This window comes from Notolabrus celidotus, chromosome 21 (genome assembly GCF_009762535.1).
Source record: "Notolabrus celidotus isolate fNotCel1 chromosome 21, fNotCel1.pri, whole genome shotgun sequence".
NCBI classification, from domain to species: domain Eukaryota; kingdom Metazoa; phylum Chordata; class Actinopteri; order Labriformes; family Labridae; genus Notolabrus; species Notolabrus celidotus.
In genome coordinates, this window is record NC_048292.1 from 18,343,426 (window position 1) to 18,365,758 (window position 22,333).

At 39.5% G+C, this 22,333-nt stretch overlaps 1 protein-coding gene across 1 annotated transcript in view; it reads left to right on the top strand.

Annotated features, from left to right (window-relative positions):
- exoc4 (exocyst complex component 4) overlaps positions 1-22,333 on the top strand; it is a 179,584-nt gene that overhangs the window by 45,406 nt on the left and 111,845 nt on the right. The window contains exons 9-10 of the mRNA XM_034673130.1: positions 5,629-5,774; positions 7,108-7,196. Coding sequence (XP_034529021.1) covers positions 5,629-5,774; positions 7,108-7,196 — 235 coding nt within the window. The remainder of the gene's footprint in view (positions 1-5,628; positions 5,775-7,107; positions 7,197-22,333) is intronic.

Genomic DNA, 22,333 nt, shown 5'->3' on the forward strand with positions numbered 1-22,333 from the left:
TGCTGATTTGTAGGGTGTTAGGGTCTTAATGGACAGGATGGAGGATGAGGATACACTTTCTCCAGGAACAAAGGGTTGCATGAGGACATTCATTTAGGTAGAGACAGATGGGAGTGCTGGTAATGAATTACAAAGGCAGACTGTGACAGAGCTTTTCTCCTTTTATATTAAAAGAACTTAGCACTCAGCCCAGTGGACTGATTTAAGTTTGGGACAAGGCCCAAGCCACTCAGGTGCAGAGTGAGGTTGTTTGGTTGATCGAATTATATTGAATTTTTGTTGTGGAAATGATTTTCTTTGTCTCCCCCAAGGGGAGCCCTTGAGGGAGATGGGAGTTTTTGAATGTTCTCCCACTGGCACAAAGAATCACCAAAAAATACTCCTGTAAATGTAAACTGTTCAGCTAAGCCTTGGTGTCTGTTGTTAGGAGATGTTTGGCATGTCTGCCTTCAGGGGTGATGTATAGTGAGCGTGTGGTTATGCAAATTGGAATCTGAACAAGGTCAGGGGGTTCTTTTCCAATTTAGAATGCTAACGGAAACTAAAGTTTTTGCCACAGTGTCAACAGTCAGAGGTGAACTGTGCCAGCCTCCCTTCTGCAGAATGATTTGATGTAACATGTGCGATCAGGTTGTGGTTATGCAAATTACATTCTGAACAAGGTGAGCCATACTTCAGGGTGTTATTTATCAATTTAGAATGCTAACAGAAAGTACATTTTTGGCCACAGTGTCAACTGGCAGAGATGAACTGTGACAGGCTCCTTTTCGCATAATGGTTTGATATGATGTGGGATCAGGTTGTGGTTATGCAAATTAGATTCTTAACAAGGTGAGTGAGACATCAGGGTGATAGTTATCGATTTAGAATGCCAACAGAAAGTAAAGTTTTTGCCACAGTGTCAACTGGCAGAGTTGAACTGTGCCAGACTCCCCCTGCAGAATTATTTGATATGACATGTGTGATCAGGTTGTGGTTATGCATATTGGAATCTGAACAAGGTGAGCAAGGCATACGGGGGTTCTTTACCTGTTTAGAATGCTAGCAGAAAATAATGTTTGACCAGTGTCAACAGGCAGAGGTAAACTTTCCCTGACTCCATGTTGTCACTTGCATTGCTTTTACTGCTGAGAATTAATCCTGTTATGTGGTTTTGACCAATCAGAACAAAGTATTTACACAGCCAGGTATAACATATAAACATGTGACAGTAATATAATCTGGTCCTCTTTGTGGCTGAAGTAAGTAAGAGTGGTTTTAATGAGGTTTGCATACATGACCTGATGGTAAGAGAGGGCAGGGATGAATGAGAGGTTGCCTTTTCAGGGTATGGAGTCGATTACAATACAACCAACTTATATGAGGAGTTTAGGAAGGCGACAGAACTTCATAATTGTTTAAGACTGATTAGCATGTTAGCACAATCAAATACTTTTTCCACTTGTCAACCTATGTCATTTATTTTTGAACAAAAAAGTTCAAACAAAAGCTTTTTCCATATAAACATCAAACTCAACTAGTTAACTCAAGTAGTTGACCCCACTGCAGGTGACTTCAGTGCCTTAATCAAACAAGACACATTATTTGTTATGATACTCTCTTAAATATTTCTAAAAATAAACTTAGCTCAGGCATTTTCCTCTAATTAGATTATGATATAGTCAGGGTAATTACAAGTAACTGTGCAGTAGTTTGACTTTGCATAAAGAGATGCTGATTGGGCTAATTTAGCTCTCATTGATGAGGCAGCTTTTTGAATTTTCAAGATTCTTCTTTACAAAAACTTGTCCTCCTCACCAAAGAGAGGTGAGGAGGACAGAACCTTTTTTTCTTGTAAGATCAGCAACAATTGGTTAAGTAATTTCCTTTTCTTTCTCCTTTCTCACTTTCCATCTTCAGCATTAACTTCAACGTTCTCTCTCCACCTATAATCCTCTGGTCTTTCTCCACTGCACAGCTCTCCCCCACCTTTATTTCTCCTTCTTTCCTTTTCTTCCCCTCTGGTTTACTCTCTACCTCTCATCCCTCCTTCCCTCTATCTTCCTCTCTGTCCTAACAGTCCAGTTAATTGCCTCCAAAGTTCACTCTGTCTCTGGGCTAATGCAATTTAAGTAGGGTCGGAGCACCTTCATCAGCCCAGTGCTGGCATTTCATTAAGTCCACTTGGGCGTCAGCTTGCAAGCAAGTGGGGGTTTCGCTCCATCAGCTCATCATTAGTAATTAATACACTGATAGGATTAGCTGCAGCATGGGGCTGGTGGCAAGTGGAAGCCCTGGTGTTGCCAGTTGGAGAGAGCATGTGCAATATGGCCTCCAGCACTATCAGTGATGTAGGAGAGTAATTGTTTAGCAGTAATTACACATGTGGGGTTTACAAGTGTGGGATTCATGGGTTTCACTTACATACTAACATGAATGTTTGATTGCGATGACACAAGACCTACTTAACTGAGATAAAGAACTATGCTGAGTTTTAAAAATATGTTGTTTTTTCTACAAATTTGGACTAATTTTTATTTTATTCAATCTAAACATCTAAACGCATCAACATGTTTCGTTTTTTTTATACAAAACGTGGAGAATGTTATTTTTATGGGCTTTTTTTTGCCATTGAGGACAGCTGAAGAGAGACAGGAAAGGTTTGAGATAGAGAGTGGGGGAAGACATGCAACTAAGGATCAAAGCCTGAAGTCCAACCAGTAACCCATACGACAAGGACTAGCTTCTATATGTGAGGCTACGTTTCCTCCCCTGAGCCAAACCTGTGCCCCTCGGCAAGCCAATTTTGCGGGAATTTCAAGAAAGTCGAATTTATACACAGAGAAATGTCAAACCTGATTTATTATATCCAGGAGATGAAAGGCAGGCAGTGAGACACCCTGATTTTCAGTAAAACAGCCATTAGTTTACCATAACAAAGGGTCCCAAATGAAACAAAACCTAGAAACACACATCAATAACTCTTGAATTAAAAATACAATTAGTGATGCTATTGGAATAGCAAAACGGTACATAATGACATCAAATGTAGCTTATTGTAATTAGATTGATTATAGTAATTAGGTCTTTGGCTATGCTAGCAGTGCTACTTTTTGGATGCTTTTTCCAGTCATGTTATTTTTTGGCACAGAAATGGGAAAAGGCAAACTTCACTTTAGCCAAATAAATCTTTCCATTACTTTTTTAAATGACTGAATACTTACAAAATAACAGATATTTCTGTCCCTATCATCCAGACACTTGTATTACATGCTAATTACTTATCTTAGCATGCTAACACCGTAAGCCAACATAGTAATCTTGGTCAGGATATCAGCTTTCGTGGTTCACATTTCTTTTATGTTGGTCGCACAACATTTTGACTTTGAGTTTACTTCCACAAAAAATCTATGTTAGCATCGTCTGAAAAATTAGCATTAAGTGCTAAATAGCAAATGTAAGCATGCTATCACCTGCAAACCAACATGGTAATCATGGTAGAGGATTTAACCTTCTCATCACTGGCTAGTTGACATTTCCGATAAGACACTGTCAGTCTCCTGGTGTTAGCATTTAGCAGAAACTATAGCTTCACAGAGATGCTAGCACAGCTGAAAAACTGGATTGAACTCAAAATTTAAATAACTATTATTTTATTTCAATTCTCGGATATGGAAAGTTGCAATTTATATTTGTTATCTTATATTTCTTTGTAAACAAAGTAATCCTATTCATTTTTAAGGTGTGTTGTAACTCATAAAACCACTGCACACTTTTTTTCAGTACCTTGCAAAAAAACCGAAAAATTACCGCACAAAAATACCTCGTTGGAAATTTTTAGAACAATTATAGAGAAATGGAAAGTGAACAATTCCCAAATCAAAGTATTAAATATTAAAAAAATAAGGTAAATCTCTTTGAATTAGGGATGTAAATTTCACGTGTTCTCCTTGATCGATCTTTGGAAATGTAAACGATCAATTATCGTTTAATCATTAAAAAAACTTATTAAAAAAAGTTTTCCATGTCAAAAAGAATGCCAAATGTGTTATTTCCCCCTAAATCAAAATTTCCTTCATGACACAGTGCACATAACTGTATCTTTACATCCCTAGTATTTACTGTGTAACAAAAAAAGTCAGATGAGCCTTTCTTTTTGGAGTCTGTAGTGTGCGTCAGTTTAAAGGCGCTTCTGTATGTCGATATAATAGTTTTCATTTTCCAAAAGCTACCTTATTAGCCACAGTTTGTTAACTGGTATACATCCATGCTGCTGCACTCAAATTAACATCCATGCTAGCATGTGAAGGCTTTCCCATGCATGACGGGGGGTTGCTCTCCGCAGCGTTAATTACATCATTACAGTCGGGATGGATCTCCATCTGCTTGGCCATTACTCCTGTCCCATTCTGGGCTGACCCGCACTGCGCCTCAGAATTAGACACACACAGGCTAAATGGCCCTGCTAAATTATGAAGCTGTTAGATATGGGAGGCTATTTTAGAACATATGTATTCACACAGAGAGAGGAATGAAGAAGGGGACAATGAACCGAGGTAGACAGAGCAACAGAGGGAAAAAATAGAAATGTGAAAAATGAGAGATGAAGCACTAAGAGATTTTGAAAAATGAGAACCAATGAAAGCTACAGAGGGAATGTGCAGATAGAATGATAGAGGAGAGGAAGTTAACTTTCTCCGTCTGGCCGGAGTCTCAATGTGCTTGTCCTCGGCTATTGTTAGAAGTTGATAAGATTTTTATGAAGCATGATAAGACGTTGATGGATTTCACTATAGATCATGCAGACAGATCAGGGAAAAGGACGGCACAAATTTTCACCGCAGTCATCAAAGACACCCGGTCACATCAGGAGCTATTTTTCAATCCCAAAGGTTGGAAAATGTAACTTTTTCAGGTCTGACTTTTTTATTCAGAACAGCTTTTGACTGTGAATTATAAAGCTACACGACAACTACACACATCCAGAGCTAATCTGCTGGATCTCTGTTGAAAAAGGGATTTTCAATCGCACTTGTACTTGTAAATGTGAAGTCAAAACAGAAACAAATTAAATTTTTCCTGTAACAATGCAGCAGAATTTAATTGCAATCATTATAATAAATGCATGTATCATCAGTCAAACACAGCATAAGAAACTTACAGTTCCTCACTTGGGGTTTCAGCTTTTTTTCTTTTTTTGAAGTGAGCTTCATAGAATGAAAATGTGATGATAAATGTATGCAAATATGGCTATTTTTCTTTTACCTTTAATCTCAGGCTACAAAGGATTTCTACATGGAGAAGTACTTCTGAATAAGTGGATAAAGTGAAGAGAGCAGATGGGCCGAGCTTACATGATATGATTTTGAGTGGGAGCTTTGAAGTCATTAATAAGCTTTAGTACTTCATTTTACGTGATCTAATTAATATTAACAGGAAAAATTTGAATCCGATGAAATAGAATCTAGCATTAATTTGATGCTTTAACTTGGTTATGATTGTGCTTTAAAACGCCACATTATGTGTTACTGGACCTATTAACAGTCTTGGTGTGCTCTTCCAAGAAAAGAACTTCATCTTCCTGCTATATTTTTTTAGATTTCCTCTGATCACTCTGCTTTTAACCCGACCGTCCTTCATGTCACACAGGTTTTGCTCATGGAGTATCTGGATGTCAAGAATAGCCGCAGTTCCACCGAGCCGTCCGCTCAGCTCTCCTACGCCAGCACTGGCAGTGAGTTTGCTGCCTTTTTCGCGAAGAAGAAACCACAGCGTGCCAAGCAGTCACTTTTCAAGTAAGTATTCCTTTAAGCATAAGTTCCTTAACTTACAGTTTTTTCTTTCAATTTAGTGTCTAAAGAAAGTTTTAAAAAGATGGACGAAATGATGGCAACCCAAAAATGAAGTCAAAACATTTGGAACTCTCTCTACTGACTGGCTGTTGTTTAGGTCAGGGGTTCCCAAACCTAACCATGCCAAGGCCCCCCAAACGGCATTAGCTTCTGGCCGGGGACCCCCTTTGCAAACCCACAGACAACGCTTCAAAATATGTAAAGCAACATCAACTTTTAGAATGTATTTTCTTACTTTTATTCACTTTTCAATAATTATAACATCTGTTAAGCATAGGAAATTATTAACAAATGGGTTATAAAGAAAAAAAAAAAAAAAAAAAAAAAAGATTCTATTTTTTCCCCTTCCTTTCAATTTTCTTAGGCCCCCTTAGCCCACCCTGTCAGCCCCCACTTTGAAAACCACTGGTTTAGGTCATTAACCCTGCCTTCTCCATGTTAACAGATGGGACATGGGTCAAACTTTGAAATTAAAATACACATCAAATAGATGTTTCTCAAACATTTTTCAAGTTGGGATTTGCAGGATTAGTCTGATATAAGTTTAAGTGTCATCCCATCACTAGCCAGCACCAGAATATATACCAGAATAAAAGTACTTGGGTTCCACAACCCAAAATTTAAAGGAGAGAGAAGAATATCTTTAGATGAGATCTATAAATAAAAATAGCTCCACTTTGTTAGGGGCGGGGATATTCTGTTCATTTAGGCCTCCTGTTGGGGAGAGGAGATGAGCTGGGTCTCCGTAATCTTTGTTGATCGCTACTTTTGCTATTTTCTTTCTGTCTATCTGTTTGTGCACTTTATCATGAGTTGATTCATCTTTTTCGTTAATAAAAGGTTAGACTTATTTTTTTTGTACCAGTGATTTTTGCTTTTAGCGTGTCAGACACTTTAGTAGGCCAAATTTCAGCCTCTTTGTGACTTTTGGCTCTTTGAAGTCGCTACACAGTTAAAGCTCCTACAGGAGATTTAAGCAGGTTGTTTTTATTAAATTTTCCAAAGCAAGGATTCTATCTAGGAATTCATTTGATATCAAAAGACACTGGGATGTAAACTTTTGTTGAAACATTCTTCCAAGTCATGTAAAGGAACACTAAGAGATAAAGGGTACAACTTTTTCCGCAGGGGCGCTAAAATCAACACAAACTGAAAATCACTTACTGTAGCTTTAAATTGGTTTGTGTAAAATCTCAAATTAAGTCTTTCTGTCATATTTTTTGTTGTACATTTGTTTTCTTGTGTCTACTTGTTCAACCTCTTGTATGATTTATAGATTTGAATCATCTTCCCATGCTATTAGCATGAGTGCATACCTGAGGGAGCAGAGGCGAGAACTCTACAGCAAGAGTGGAGAACTACAAGGTAAGGAGGGAAGGGAGGTAGTAATGAACAGAGAAACCAAGAGCACAGGAAGAGAATAGGGTGTAAGAGACTCCATGACATCTGGATTGAAAAAGTGAGGGTGGAGAAGAGAGGAGAAGAGGGAGAGAGGGTGTGAAAAGGATTGATATAACAGTGAGAAAAAGGGGAAATGAGCTGTATAAGAGAGAGCAAATTGGAAAGGGTGTGCTGTGTGCAGGGAAGGGGACACATGGAAGGTCGAGGTCAGGATGGGTGGAAGCAGAGAGGTTAGAAAAGATATCCAAGTAGAAAAAGATAGAAACAGACAAACATAATTGCTGCTATGCAGTGTTGATATAAATAGATCACAAACAGGTTGAGAGCCAAAAGATGGAGGGACAGTGGGGGGAGGTGGGGGTGCTTCGGTCATTTTTGGCTAAGAAGGCGGCAGCCAAAGAGTCATGGAGGGATATGGGGGAAAGAGAGGTAAAACAAGAGCAAGAGGGAGCAGAATAATAAATGGTGGGATAGAGATAATAAGGGCACGTTACAGGTCGAGAAGTTACACTCAGGAAGAGAAAGGAGTGAGGAAAAGGAAGCAGCCATGGAGCGAGAGATTGACGAGAGGCAGGGAGCAGGGTGACTTTGCAGAATCCGCCTACAGGGAGAGGCCTTGAAAACCTCTCACTCACACAAACACACACACACACACACACACACACACACACACACACACACACACACACACACACACACACACACACACACACACACACACACACACACACACACACACACACACAGACAAGAAAGCACAGTGAGTGAGCTGCACAGCCAGACCCTGGAGAGTCTTAGCTGAGCTGCTGCTCCTACATCTTCTGTGTGTCTCTCTCTCACTCTCCGGCTCTGTGTTTCTCTGCCTCTGACCTTGAGGTTTCAATCAGCAGTGCCTGACAGCGCTGTTTGTCTGCTACTATTCCCTGTTTTCACCCCGAGCTCCTCATTGACTCAGAACACAGAGAAGGTAGCAGATGGAGCAGGACAACAACAGTGAAGTGCTTTTCATTTCAAAAAGACGATTCTGTTGCATTTGCTAAAAAAAATATTTGACCATATTTGCCCAACAAAGCGCCTTTAAAAATAAACTTTCACATAATAAAGTATTAATTAGCAAATTGATTCCCAACTTTGCCCTAAAAATTCTCTCATAGTATCTGATTTCTTTGTTTGATGACCATGCTCCCTGTTTCACCCCGAGCTCCTCGTGTACTGTTTGGATAAGGTAGCAGATGGAGCAGAACAACAGCGGAGAAGTGCATTTAATTTGAAGAGACTACTCCAAAACACTTGCAAAAATTACCCTCTGACAGTATCTGCATAATGATGTTTTACTTTTTTTATCCTCTTTTTATTGACACAGAATAACATACACTGATATGGAGCTGATATTGCAAAACATTTTGCAAATGTGCAAAGATTTGTGGAGAGGCTGTAAGTGATGACTGTGTTTGTATTTTCAGCTCTTAGAGACACAAAACTTAGACTTTTCAGCCATTAATAACTATGTAAATATTACAAATTAGTATACATATTTGCATGTGAGGATCTTGAGACACATTTGTGACACTGTGTGCATGTTTGTGTATCTGCAAACACATCTATGGATTTGCATGCATATTTCTGGATCTGTGAACAAATTTGTAGATCTATTTACATGTTTGCTAATTATTTTGCAGTAATATTAGCTTCTGACAATCATTAGATATTAAACCATCTCCTGTACATAGTTCTCTTTTCTTTTTTTGCTTAAAAAAAACATAGACTGTATATGTAATGGACAGGGATGCTCCTCCTTTTCCCAATGTACGGTTTTGAAGCCAAAATATCCCGTTCCAGAACGCAGACATCTTGTACATTTTCTGCAGCCAGAGTCTGCGCAGTAGGAATTTGTGTTTCCACGATAACGAGCTCTGCCCTACAGCGTACTGTCACGAGATCCTACAGAGTTTCTCTCTACAGCAGCTGTCAATCAAAGCAAACCCGGAAGTAAAACCCTGTTTTTTAACCTCTGATAAATTACGAAAAAGAAACTTTTCAGAAAAAAGAGGCCTTGAACACAAAACAGTTAAATACTAACTACAAATCACCACAGCTTACGGGTGGGAGAAACGTTTGGGGGGGATGGAGGCAGAGTTTTTGACCTATACTGCAGCCAGCCACCAGGGGGAGGAGTTTTTGTGGAAGCCTCACTTCCAGCCGAGCGATCAGACGTCCATTTTTTTTACAGTCTATATGTAAAAAACATGAAAAAATGAAATGGGAAAAAGAAATATGACTCAGAAAGAAAAGACTTCATCCAGATGTTTCATCTGTTGTTGCAGAAAGTATACAGGACGCCCGCTTAGACCGCTGACCCGTTTTTATCCTTTATTTGACATCTTTATTGACATCTTCATTAACATGAGGTTAAAACTGCAAACAAGGTTCAGCAAAGCATTTAGTGTTCACGTTTGATGCATGGTACATTTTCTTTGCACACAAACAGTTCAATTTCACATACAAACAGATATTCTATAAACACTCCATCTATAAATACAACTCCCTTGTTGCTTGCGTTAAATTTCTTCCTGCAGTTTCTCATTACAGGGGACGAGCTGAGCAGAATCCATTGTGGGTAGTACAATTACTAGAGATATAAAACACATACAACCCCACTTCAAAAGCACTGAATTATCCCTTTAAGTTCAAGCCAGAAAATTTGAAACGTCTGACTTTTAAAGCTCCTGTGAGGAACTGTCAGTTGGGTTGATTCTGGCGCCCCCTGTGGACAAAGGGCACCACTTATTTGGTTGCAGATTTTGTCCTGTTTGTGTATGAACATTGGATTTTTTTTAACATCAATTTTTCTTATTCCTAGTTGTAACCAAGCGGCAACCTCCGGTCTAAAAATATGAGTCCAATGCGGAAGTGCTAAAAATTGCAGTTCATCGAGGATCGGCTTGAGGCTGGCTCCGGAAGTACCGGAAACCACATACACACCAATTCAAAAAAGCCGATCTTTACAGCAGAAATAAACATGTTTACAGCCTGGTACAAAAGACGAGTGTAGTCTAGATAACTCATTTCTCAATCGGCACACACTGTAGGGGGGTGATTTTTTTTCTAACGCAGCAATTTTGAAGATATTGAGATTACGAGTCTTCCAATGAGGCACAGCTGACTCAAAACCTGCCTCTTTACGTCACAATCGCTCGACAGCAGCAATATGGCTGCCGCCGCCAATTGGCCTCAAAACAGCGCTTCAGAAACAGATGGGTGATGCCACAGATACTACGTCCATATTTTATACAGTCTATGGTTGTAACAGATAAAGTATCATGTTTCTGAGTTGTAAAGGTTTTTCACTCTTCATGTTACATGTTACATTTATTGTCTTTAGAACGATGGTGTAGTTTGTCTGTGGAGGTTATGTAGAGGCAGCAATATTAATTTAAGTCTGTTTCATAACCAGTTAAAAGCTCCTCACAGGAGCTTTAAGGATCAATAGTTCAATGATTAAGGCTTTTAATTGGGCCATAAGTAACTTCACTCCTAACTTTTCATTTTACTGTACTTTGTGACTCAGACAGGAGGAAGTCTGTAAGATATGCAGAATGTACTGCCTCAGCTACCCCGGCTACAAAAAGAAAAGCATTGATTAACTGTGGATAAAGGAAAACCCCAAATGGTCTTCAAATAACAGCTCACTTTTTTTTCTTTTGCTTCCATCTGTCGGCCCCTCAGAAAGAAAGAGGAAAGAAAAAATATATATATATATATTTTGACTGGCTGAATGCCCCGGAGCGTTTATAAGAAGATGAGATTTCTCTGGGCTTTCATTTCACCTGTCACAATGCGTCGCACCGGCCACAAGCCTCGGCCGGGGCCCTGAATGGCTGCAAAGAGATTGAAGGAGTAAGAAATCATTTAGAGAATGAAATAAGTCGGGCTGCGATGGAGGGAGGGGAAAAGACGGATGGTGGGGGGGAGGGAGGTAGAGAGGGTTAAAAGTCATTGTTTTCATCAGGGTCCAGCGAAGAAGCCATTAAGAGATTTCTGAGGGAAGAAATTAGAAAAATATGTATCGAGACAGTATGGAGAGGGACTTTTTCTCTCTCTCTACAAATTAAACTTGGGAGAGGAAAGGAGTTTGAAACGAGAGATTGAGTTGATGAGTTCTTCTGGCTGCGGGATTACTCAACACTTAAAGCTTAGTCATGTGTGTCCCTTAGTCTCTCAACTTGGAGTTTCCTAAACTCTTTTTTCCTCAACGGTCTACTTCAAGTCAATAAAGTTATTAACTCAGATGCCCACCAACACAGCCTCAGAAATAAGACTTTGATTGTTCCTTTTAAATCCTGCAGAGGAAAAAAAAAAAAAAAGGTCATGCTCTAAAAGTCAGACTAGATGTGTTTCTGTGGAAGCTTTTCCTATATTTGCTGCCTTTTTCCCACATCTGAGAGGCTGTCACCAGTCTTTGTTTAAGATCCCTGATCTTTAAATAATAATCAAAGCAGCGTTTTGTATAGAACATGTAATGATTTTATCCCCTACACACAGCCGCGTATCTCTAATGGCTCTGAAATTAATCTGTAATATCTGTAATTTATGTCTCCTGAGCATTCACAGGACCCGCCATATATCATTACACACAGCTTCACATGCCCGCATCCACATGCCTCACACACACACACACACACACACACACACACACACACACACACACACACACACACACACATACGAGACGCTCAGGAGGGCTTAATTGCTCGCCTTCTCTCTGCTGGAACACGTCTTGTTCGCTTCAATTAATCCAACGCTTCATTTAAAGACTTTATCACAGCCCCATATGTAGCCGCAGCTGGAATACGTGTGCCATACGAATGGAGCAGGACTGCCATATACTTGTATGTCGCTGTCACACACACACTCTTCTCTGGTGTGTTTGTTTCCTCTACCAACCACTGCTCAAGAACAAAACAACCACTTCCAGATTCAATCACTCTCCCAATGAATAAATTATGAAAGTACCAATTTCCCAGCCATAGATGTGTTACTATATAAGCCCATACTCCTCTGCATGTAGCCCAACCTTGTTCTTTTTTTATCGCCTTGTTCATATGCTCAGGAGTGCCCCAGTGGTCATCCAGAAGGTGAATATATCTCAATAACTACCGCAGTCTTGCACCACGCAGAGTCAGTAATGCATTTACAGCCTCCTTTTTTTAATGTTATTTCTCTTTGTGTCGCGCCCGTTCATTGTGTTTCCCGAGATATTGCCTTGCCCCGGGGCACGTTTGAAGTTGCAACCCCCCCTTCCGTGGTATGACAGCCGTACACAAAGCCGTCCTGTCTCCACATGGATACAAACAAACACATACACTCCAGACCCCCCCCCCCTCTCGTTTTTTTATTCCTCCTGCGGGCATGTGCGTATACACTCCCTTTCCCACCTCTGACTCCCCTCCACTCTTAAGATGTATTCATAATCAACTCGATTCCAAATCTATTTCACACATTCCCCTCTCTCCTTTTGATATTCAAATAGAGTTGTTTACCAGGTGCCCGGCAAACAAAAGGAACAGTCTGGCTCAGTCCCATACTCGAGGAATCCAGTTACAAACAGCTCTCTTTCCTATCTTCCCACCCTTTATATCTCCAGCTCGGTCTAAGATGTAAAAAAAAAAAAAAAAAAAAAGCAGTGCTGTATTAGAAGGCTTCTTGTTTTTGTATAATAGCATAAACCTCCCACGAGACACAGAGACGAAAGGAGGAAGAGTGACTGCTGCGGGGCGACCAGAAGTGGTGTTCCTTGTCAAGCTGATTTGAGCCCCCCCCAGTGGGAAGGGGAGAAGAAGAGGTGAAAATGGAAAAAGTGTCTCATGGGAAACAGGAGTGGAGGTGATGGTGAGTGGGATATCAGGGGGTGGGGCCAGCAGATGTTGATAGCCACGTGTTTCACAGCAGCATATGTAGGTGCGTGTGCAGTGTGGTTGTGATGTGAAGTAGCATACACAGCATGTACCTGCCAAGTGATGTGTGATGTTACACGCTTGGGTTGGATTTGATTGTGATTGCTAGTGGTTGAGCAGGTTATTTTTGAGGGGGGGTAAGCTTTTAGAAAAGAGTGGACATTCAGGAAGGTAGGTTAGTCTTGATTTTTTTTTTCTCCCCCCCTCAAGGAGCTTACTCTTGTATCTCACTTCTTTTTAACTTTATTTGGAATAAAATGTTACAAGTGTTTATACAGTCAGACAACTCTAGTAGTGGTCACCTTTTTATGATAACTGCAGCACAATTATAGAACATCAAACAGTATATGTGGGATTTTTTCATTCAAAGAACAACATGACAAAAGAGATGCTTGAACACACAAAAATGGACAACCTACATAGACGAAATAAAACAACACAATGGAATTTTGAGAATATATATGGGATTCCCACTTCTCCTAAGATCCTACAAATTTATTTTTCCAAAGACTCAACTTGATGTTATAACATTAATTATAATGATTTCATGAACTAAAGGTTTTTTTCCACCACAGGAACTTTACCCCGGAACTATGTGCGTTTCCACTGGCGGAAACCAGGGTCTAAATTTAGTTCAGGGGTAGATAATATCCCCCGTGAAAAGCCCCTGCATGGGGGTAGTACTTTTCAAAAGTCCTGGGACTTTCGGTTGAATGTAACGGTGTTTGTGGAGTTTACACAGTTGTTGAAACACAGAGGGAGTTCCTGGGATTGCATACTAGTTTAGTTATTTATTAAGATTTCAAAATATTATTTCATATATTTTTTTTTTCTCCATACGTCACTGGCCTGATTTGCACAATCTACCAGGGACATCAGGCCGCGGTCGAAACGCAGACAACAGGGGCACAGGAACCTCACACTTCCGGGGAAAGTAATTCTGGGGGCTAAAAGACCCCGGAACTCTTCGTTGAAATGCAACTTTAATTGTACAGGCTTTTTTAGATAGAGTGACTTTTGCATTTTTTTTTAAACGTTTGTTTATTTTAAAATTGCCAACAAAGCTCCCATTCCAGTTTATCAGTTTTAGTATTTATAAATGAATGCATAAGTCCAATTTAGACTTTACCCCAACTTAAAGTACTCTTCAATTTCATAGGCTGTATGAAACATGAATGTTGTCTCAGTGATGTCCCCCATTAGTTCCTGTAGAGAGGCTTTGAAGCCAAAAATGGCGGTCACCATATTGGAAATGCCAGCCCAAACTAACTTTCAGCTGTGCTAGAGACCAGCAAAGTGGTAGAGTGGAGGCTATAGCTTTGCCTCACAGCAAATAGCTACAGCAAACCTCCCACCTGTCACCAGTCAAATGAGCCATGCCCCTGACCATGATTAACTATGCATTACTTTTAGCTTTACTATAATCAAAGCATGAGCCGACGGATCAGCTCAGCAGCTAAAGCGAATGCCTGAGGCTATTGTCCTCAAAACAGACAACCCCCAGCCCTTCAACGCATGTTGTTACAGTAGACTGTATGAAACATGAATGTAGTCTGAGTGATGTTACTCATTGGTTTCTGTAGAAGGGTTTTGAAGCCAAATTATGGCAGTTGGCATTTTGGAAACGCTGACTTAGCGTCACTGTTGGTCAACCTAGAACGGACAAAGAGGTGGAGGTGAGGAAGGCTGTAAGCCTCCTGGCCAATACTGCTCTTTCCGGTCAGTCCACTCTGCCATGCCCCTCTCCAACGGATAACTCGTAGTGGTGATATCTTCAAATGAAATGAGTCCCTCCCACGCGCACTGTGTACGAATAAAGCCATTCAGACCAAAATACGGCCTCCAACCATAGACTATATAAATAATGGACATAGTATCTGTGATGTCACCCATCTGTTTCTGAAGCACTGTGTGGTTTCCAGTACTTCCAGAGCCAGCCTCAACCGGACACCTGAGAAACTGTAGTTTTTAACACTTCCGCATTGGCTTCAATTCTCGTGGCTGGAGGTTGCCGCTTGGTAGAAACAGGGTTTCCTTGGTTTTTGGAGTCAGCCTCAAGTGGACACTCGAGGAACTGTAGTTTTTTTCCACCCCTCCCCGTTGGCTTCATTCTTCATCATAGTCATGTTGCTGCTTGTCCAAACTACATTGGTTAATTCTCTGTAGAACTATCACTATAAAGTGTTTCCTTGTGTTCATGGCCAAACCACAAGGTGGTAGTAACTTGAATAAGACCCATATAATTTTGAATACCAGCAAATTATCAAAGTCTAACTTCGTTCTTCAACAAACCACCACTTTCAGAACCACTAACCTTGTATTTTTATGCAAAATCCTTGACTTGCTTTTCAGTCATTCTTATTTCCAATCACCCATTCTCTTGATTGGCTGTAGGAATTCAAGGATGAGGGTTTTCCAGCCATCATTGTGGAGGGATCAATACTTGACTTCAGCTGACCTTGCAATTATGACTTATCATATTCATAAACGGAGCCTTAGATGGAGTCAGCCTCGGTCGGTGAAAGAGTCAATAATTATTAAAGTATTATGACCCTGGAGTGTCAAAGACATCTGCTTTGCTGAGATTGATGCCTCACATTTTTATTTCTTTCCTCCACTTCATGCGTTCTTTCCTACTTTGTTAAGATTTGGTGGTTGACGCTTCTCTTTCTTTCCCTTTTAATTGATTTCATAAGTAAATGAACTCCTGTCAGAGTAAGCAACATGTTATATGTCCGTATGGAGCCATCATACGTAAATGTCAGTTAAATATGTCAGTAAATCCAGCATTTAAATGTCAAGCTGCTCAAAGAAAAACGAAAGAATGTTTACCACTTATTTCCCCGGGGTACTTAGTTCTTGGGTGTGATTGAGCCAATATAACCCTTCCCTTTTGGAGTTGGATTTCTTTTTAAATGACTCATAAACTGTAAGTCCTCAGGCCTTTCTAAACTCTAAATTTCGTCTCATGTGCTCCAGAATAATAACAAAACCTAATTTTCCATAAACTTTATGTCTCTCTTTCAAAACTAGTTTATATATTTTGTTTTTCATTTTGCAACAGTTTGAATTCAATTGGAATAAATCACATAAAAGAGGTAATAAATGTAACTTATTAAAAACTTTCAAGCTTTCAGACAAAACTGCTGCGAGCAGCAGAAGAGAGACATTAGTTGTTAAAAACACATCATATTGGCCCGAATGTAAGACAACTCTGATTGTACGACCCCCCCCCCCCTTTTACAGACTCTTTCAGAAGTGGAGTTTTCGTGATCAAGTCTTGTTTTGTTTTTTGTAAGTTGTGTTTTTGGGCACTTTTTGCTTTTATTGAATAGGAAAGCTGGACAGATACATGAAATGTGGGGAGTAGAGAGTGGGGGAAGACAAGCAGCAAATGGTAGAGCCCGGAGTCAAACCTGTGACCGTTGCGATGAGGTCTGTAGCCTCAATACATTTGGTGCGCGCTTACATAAGACTTCCACCAGATCCGTGACCGGCCAATCTACACTCCGCTGCGGTCTGGCTGCGTCCGTCAACACCCACCGGTTGTGTTTTCAGAACATGGCACGGAGCAGGACCGCTGGACAGAGGTTTTCCTGCAGTAATAACTGAATCAACGATTGTCCGACTCCTCTCCTCATCCATGTTGAATTATGGTCCTCTGAAAACCTCTGACCTGTTGACTCCAAGCCTGGCGTTGCTCATTATGATGGTATGTTGCCGTTGTTAAGTGAAAAACGATCTGGCAATAACAAAGGGTGTTTTAGTCTGAAAATGAACCAGAGGTTTTAATTTTGTTTTCGTGCCTGACTTCCTGTCCTGCTCAAGATTCTCCTGTGTGCCGGATTAGAGACGCAGCCAGAACACAACAGAGCAAGATTGGTAGTTAACACATTGACTAGAAAAGAAACTTTTTAACTCCTAGCCGACACGGATCAGACATGGATCCTGTGGAATTTGGCCTTTGGCCTCTCGGCTTACGGCGGCCCAAGGCCAAGTCTTGTTTTATTAAGAAAACTATTTTCATTGAAAATTTTCATTGAGCCAATATTTCTTGATTGTTTGACAGTTGTTTTATAACTCGTATATTGATAACTGTTGTCGCAAACCTCCATCATAACCTTGGGTGTTAATGAACTTATCCTACTATAATGCTACTTTTGTTCCCGTCACTGTGTCTCTCCATCTTTCTTCCCATGGTGCTGTAGCTGTGAGTGATGGCTGGCCTCAGTCATTCATTCATTTATTAATGAACCAGGACAAGAGATATTCCCACTTTTTTCTGTTGTATTTCAAGAAAAAAGCTATCTTATAAACTGGTTAATATGGTCATCAAAAAGCATCTTATACACGGGTTAATACAGTAAAAAAAAATACACACATTTACTTGTTCTGTCTTTCAAACTGCGGTTATTCCCAGTAGAACATTTCCACCGAGGCTCTGTAATATAGATGTCACAACATGACAGATGAGGGCTTTCCTACGGGCCAGATGTCATTGTGTGTAACCAACATAAAGTATGCATGTCAAGTTCTGTCATATATGACATGTACTACATACAGTGATTGCATGATACGTTGTAACCATGTCTATACTCATGTTCTCTGTAAGAATGTCACCAGAAAATGACGTTTTCCCTCTCGCCGCTGAGACGCCTCTACCTTTATGAATGGCCTTGTTCCGGCAAGGACATAACTGTGTTTGTAGATAAAACTGGAGGTGCCTCTGTTACCTGACAGGCCATTACTGAGAGAAGCTTTTATTTGTATTCAGCATGAGAGCCAATATGGAGCAGCTCTGCATATTCAGGGAAAACAGATGCACACACACACACACACACACACACACACACACACACACACACACACACACACACACACACACACACACACACACACACACACACACACACACACACACACACTGCAGATGTTCTACTGTAGCTCTCAGTAGTTACTTTGTAAGTGTTAGCTTGGGCTCATCATGTTCAATTTGCTTGTACATAGATTTGAGCAAGGTTGATTGGGTAAAACATTAGAGATGTGATTCCCATCCTCTTCTATTTCACGATTTACACACACACACACACACACACTCACACACACTCACAACTGTAGCGTTAGATTTTCATCTGCAGTGGGAATAGTTATTGAATTACAGTAGCTGTGGAGCTGAATTAGAGTGGAGTATGGAGACAGTGTGGAAAATGCGCTGTGGCTTGTAATGATAATATCAGCTTTCGACTGTATTGTCCCTCGCCAAGTCCCTGTTTTGGCAACCGGAGGATAGAAGTCTGATAACGGGAAATACACTAGAGGAGGTTATTTAAAGATCGGTTTTAGAGTTGCCAGTGTTTGACTCTTTGTTGTAATGTCATAAGTTTATGGAGCTGCTAAAAATACACATTTTACCAAAAATAGTAATACTATGAATACTAGTTAATTACCAATTCCATTATGTTTTTACAGCGCATTTAGCTACTTTAGCTCTGAACATGACACAATATGACTGATCTATTCTAACCCAAATAGTGGCCAGTATCACCTGCTGGTTTTCTTTTCAAGGCCAAAGAATAAAACTGGATGTCCACCAAAGTGTCATCTGCATAGAACAAAGCAGTTTTACATTGTATAGCCTTTATTCAGGTGTTTAATGGTCTTGAAACTAACACACTTGTGCTTGTGTGGTGTCCACCTTTTTGTTTTGTTGTGTAAAACGTATGATAGCACTTTGCCTTATTGTCTCCTAGCAGTTTAGTCTCCCAACTAGAATTAACAACATATGCTATTTTCTTGCATACCTTCAAGTATTGCTTTTACTGATAAAATCACCAAGATAGAGAGAATAATAAGGTGCAGTGCCCACTGCCACAGCCTCAATTTCAGAGCACTTCTCCCCAGTGTTTACTGTTGCTAGGTTATGAAAGGCGTCCAGCAGCACTTCTGTTTCCCCAAGTAGTGACCATTGGGTCACATTGAATGCTCTGTATGCTTCATACTTGCTTTCATTCAATGGCATTTCAACAAGAAACTGTAAAAACTATTAGAAAATACGAGTGTGATAACTTTAATTATGAAAGTTGATTTCAGTAGTCCCGCCCTTTCTTGATTCTGATTGGTCAGCAATCTAGAAGTGGCATTGATTAGCACGATGGTGTTCCAAAAAATTGGAACGGTTTTCAACTCAGAGCGCTGAGAACTCAAAAATCAACAGACGCTGAGCGTTGGAAGCGCTGAATCACATTGGGTTTGGATAGAAAATTGGCCCTGCAGTGGACACATTACAAAAAAAGAGAAAATGTATCTTCTATCAATGAAAGATTTCAACATACTTCTGAAAAATGACTTTGATGAGGGTTTCTCGCATGAAAAATCTATGAATCTAAAACATGAAAATGGTAATCCAAGACTATACACTTTTTAAACTACCTTTAATTCATATTCATAGGAAAATATTTTTTGGAACCTTTACATAAAAAATCCTGAATGAAAAAAAGGAAGCAGAGGTTACACATAATACAAAATCTTGCTGTAATTCCTGGAATAACCCCCAACATATCCATACAACAAGGTGTCTTATCTTAAAATGAATATGACTTACTCAACCTTTCCATTAAAACACCTTTAGAACATGTCAAAACTGAAAAAAACAGAGACAACATACTTGCTTGACAAACTTAAACCTTAGAAAAAAAATACTGCGTAAAGACCCACTACTACTTCCACTACTGATCGAGGTGTCTTGATCAGCATCTAGCATCTTCAATCCAACTATCAAGCTTTATATAGCACCTTTCATACAAATCAAATGCAAATCAAAGTGCTTTACAGCGACTGAAAATAAGGACAAAGCTGCAGTAAGATATTCGCAAAAAAATACTACAAATTAAAAGACAAAATTGGATTTTGAAGTAGAGGCTAATACATGCCAATAACAATAAAGTATATGTAATTACTCAAAGATCTGTTTAAATTAATTTTTTCACATTATATACAGAGGATCATCTTAAACAATTTAGGCAAGTGGTGTTTTTCTTGTAAACGAAAACAAAAAAAGTACAATGTTAATAATAGTAATAATAATGATAATAATAATAATAATTAAAAAAATAATAATGATGATAGTATCATTATATTTATTATTACTATTATTAGAATTTTAATGATAGAAAATAAATAATGAGAAGATAAAATATATGTATTTAAAATAAGTTAAAATATCAAGACAAAAAATAAGATTATAAATAGTTAAAATGAATACAAAAAAGGGGTAAAGATAATCATTGAATGTAAAATAAATGCACCAAAAACATCAATAAAACTGAGTAGACAAATAAAAAAAACAAATAGAAAAATTAATAAAATAATAAAATAAATACAAAATATTTAAGTCATACAATGATTAACCCCTACATAAAAGCCAGACTGAATAGATACATTTTTACTTCACATTTAAAGGTCTCAATATCTCAAGCACCTGTCTGATCCTTTATATACACATGTCACAGTTAGCCAGCAGCCCAAGTATAGGCGGCGACACAACACACGCACTCCTCTCTGGATCTATAAGAAAGCACAGCATCACACTGATTATTTTTTCTACACATCAGACACGACCAGCATCAAGCTCAAGGAAGCATATTGTCTTTTAGAACCTGACCAAGACAAGCTGAGATAAAACACAAACATGGCCAAAGGTTTCGGATTAAGACAAACAGAGGTGAGGCTTAGATAAATGGAACATTAACTGCAGAGAGAAAACGGCTGTGGAAAGACTAGAGATGACAGAGGACAACAGAAGGAGAATAGAACAAGGTTGTAATAGTTTACACAGTGCAGACATTTAATCAGAGAGAGATAGCTCGGTGTATCCTCCCAACCTCAGGCTAATTTTAATCAGCATTGGTCTTGTCATTATTGGCGGCTTTGACTGTCACCTCTGTGTTTACTTTTAATCTCTGGCCTGCTGATTGGAGAAGATGGAGGGATGAACAAATGAAAAAAGAAAGGACGGAAGGAATTATGGAGGGAAGGGCATGTGGGACTTGAGGCTGTAGGGACCTTGGCACCTGCACCGGCTCGGTCGCCAACACAGTAAAAACACACACACAAACACACACTTCTTGCTTTCCAGGTTCTTCCAGTAAAGAAGCCAGCATGCAATGTGTTTTCTGGTTCCCCGCTGAGTCCAATCAAAGATGTGATGACTCGTGCTTTTCTGGCCGATTAGTTCTCCCTGTCTTCACACACACATACACGTACACACAGACACAAACACATGGATGTGCTCAATCACTCATACATAAATCTTTGTTGTGGCTGACAGATTCAAGAGACCATGGCAGCATGTGCTCAAACCCCTCGTGACTGAACTGAACTTGTTGGTGCTGGTTTGTTCCAGATACAACAAAAAGCACACTTGGCAGAACTTTATCTGTTATGAGTCCTTCTGAGGGAAGCTTAGGGTGTTTAAAGAAAATGTCTCCTTCCATGAATTTCTCTTCACATTATTTTTTTTGGTGCTGTTCCTTCCTTTCCTTCTGTTGATGTATAAAAAAAACATTTAATATATTATCCTCTCTCAGAATGCGTTCCACAGAGTTAGAAATGAAGTTTATGCTCTGCACGGTCATTTAAGGAAGCGTTAAAGTGAAAGTAATGTTTGCATGCTCCTTATTCCTTGCGACAACTGATAAAACTGCGTCCATTTACTACCTTGTTTCTTTTTCTATTCACGCAAGATCAGCACTTCCATGATGGTGTCAGTGTGTTAACAGCACGAAGCAGGGGAAATGTATTTTGACATGGCTTTAAATTCAGGTTCACTGATACTATTTTCAGGTGAGCATTAGGTTTAGAAATTAGATTTTTTTTGTTTGCTTGTGAAATGCATTAATAGTCATACTAGCAGCATTGCTCTTAAAGTGGTACCGCAAGTATACCCGAGTATAGGTGCACCAGCATATAAGGCACAGTCTGTTTTTGGAGGTCTCTCTCAGAGGGAAAAAGGTTTCAACTGTCCCCTTGCACAACAATTTCCATTGCATCCAGCAAAGTCAGAAATGTTAAGTTTCTGTACAGCTGTGTAGCTCTGTCCAGTACCATGTATTTTCACAAAGTAGAACTAGCATTCTTCAATCTACCAGT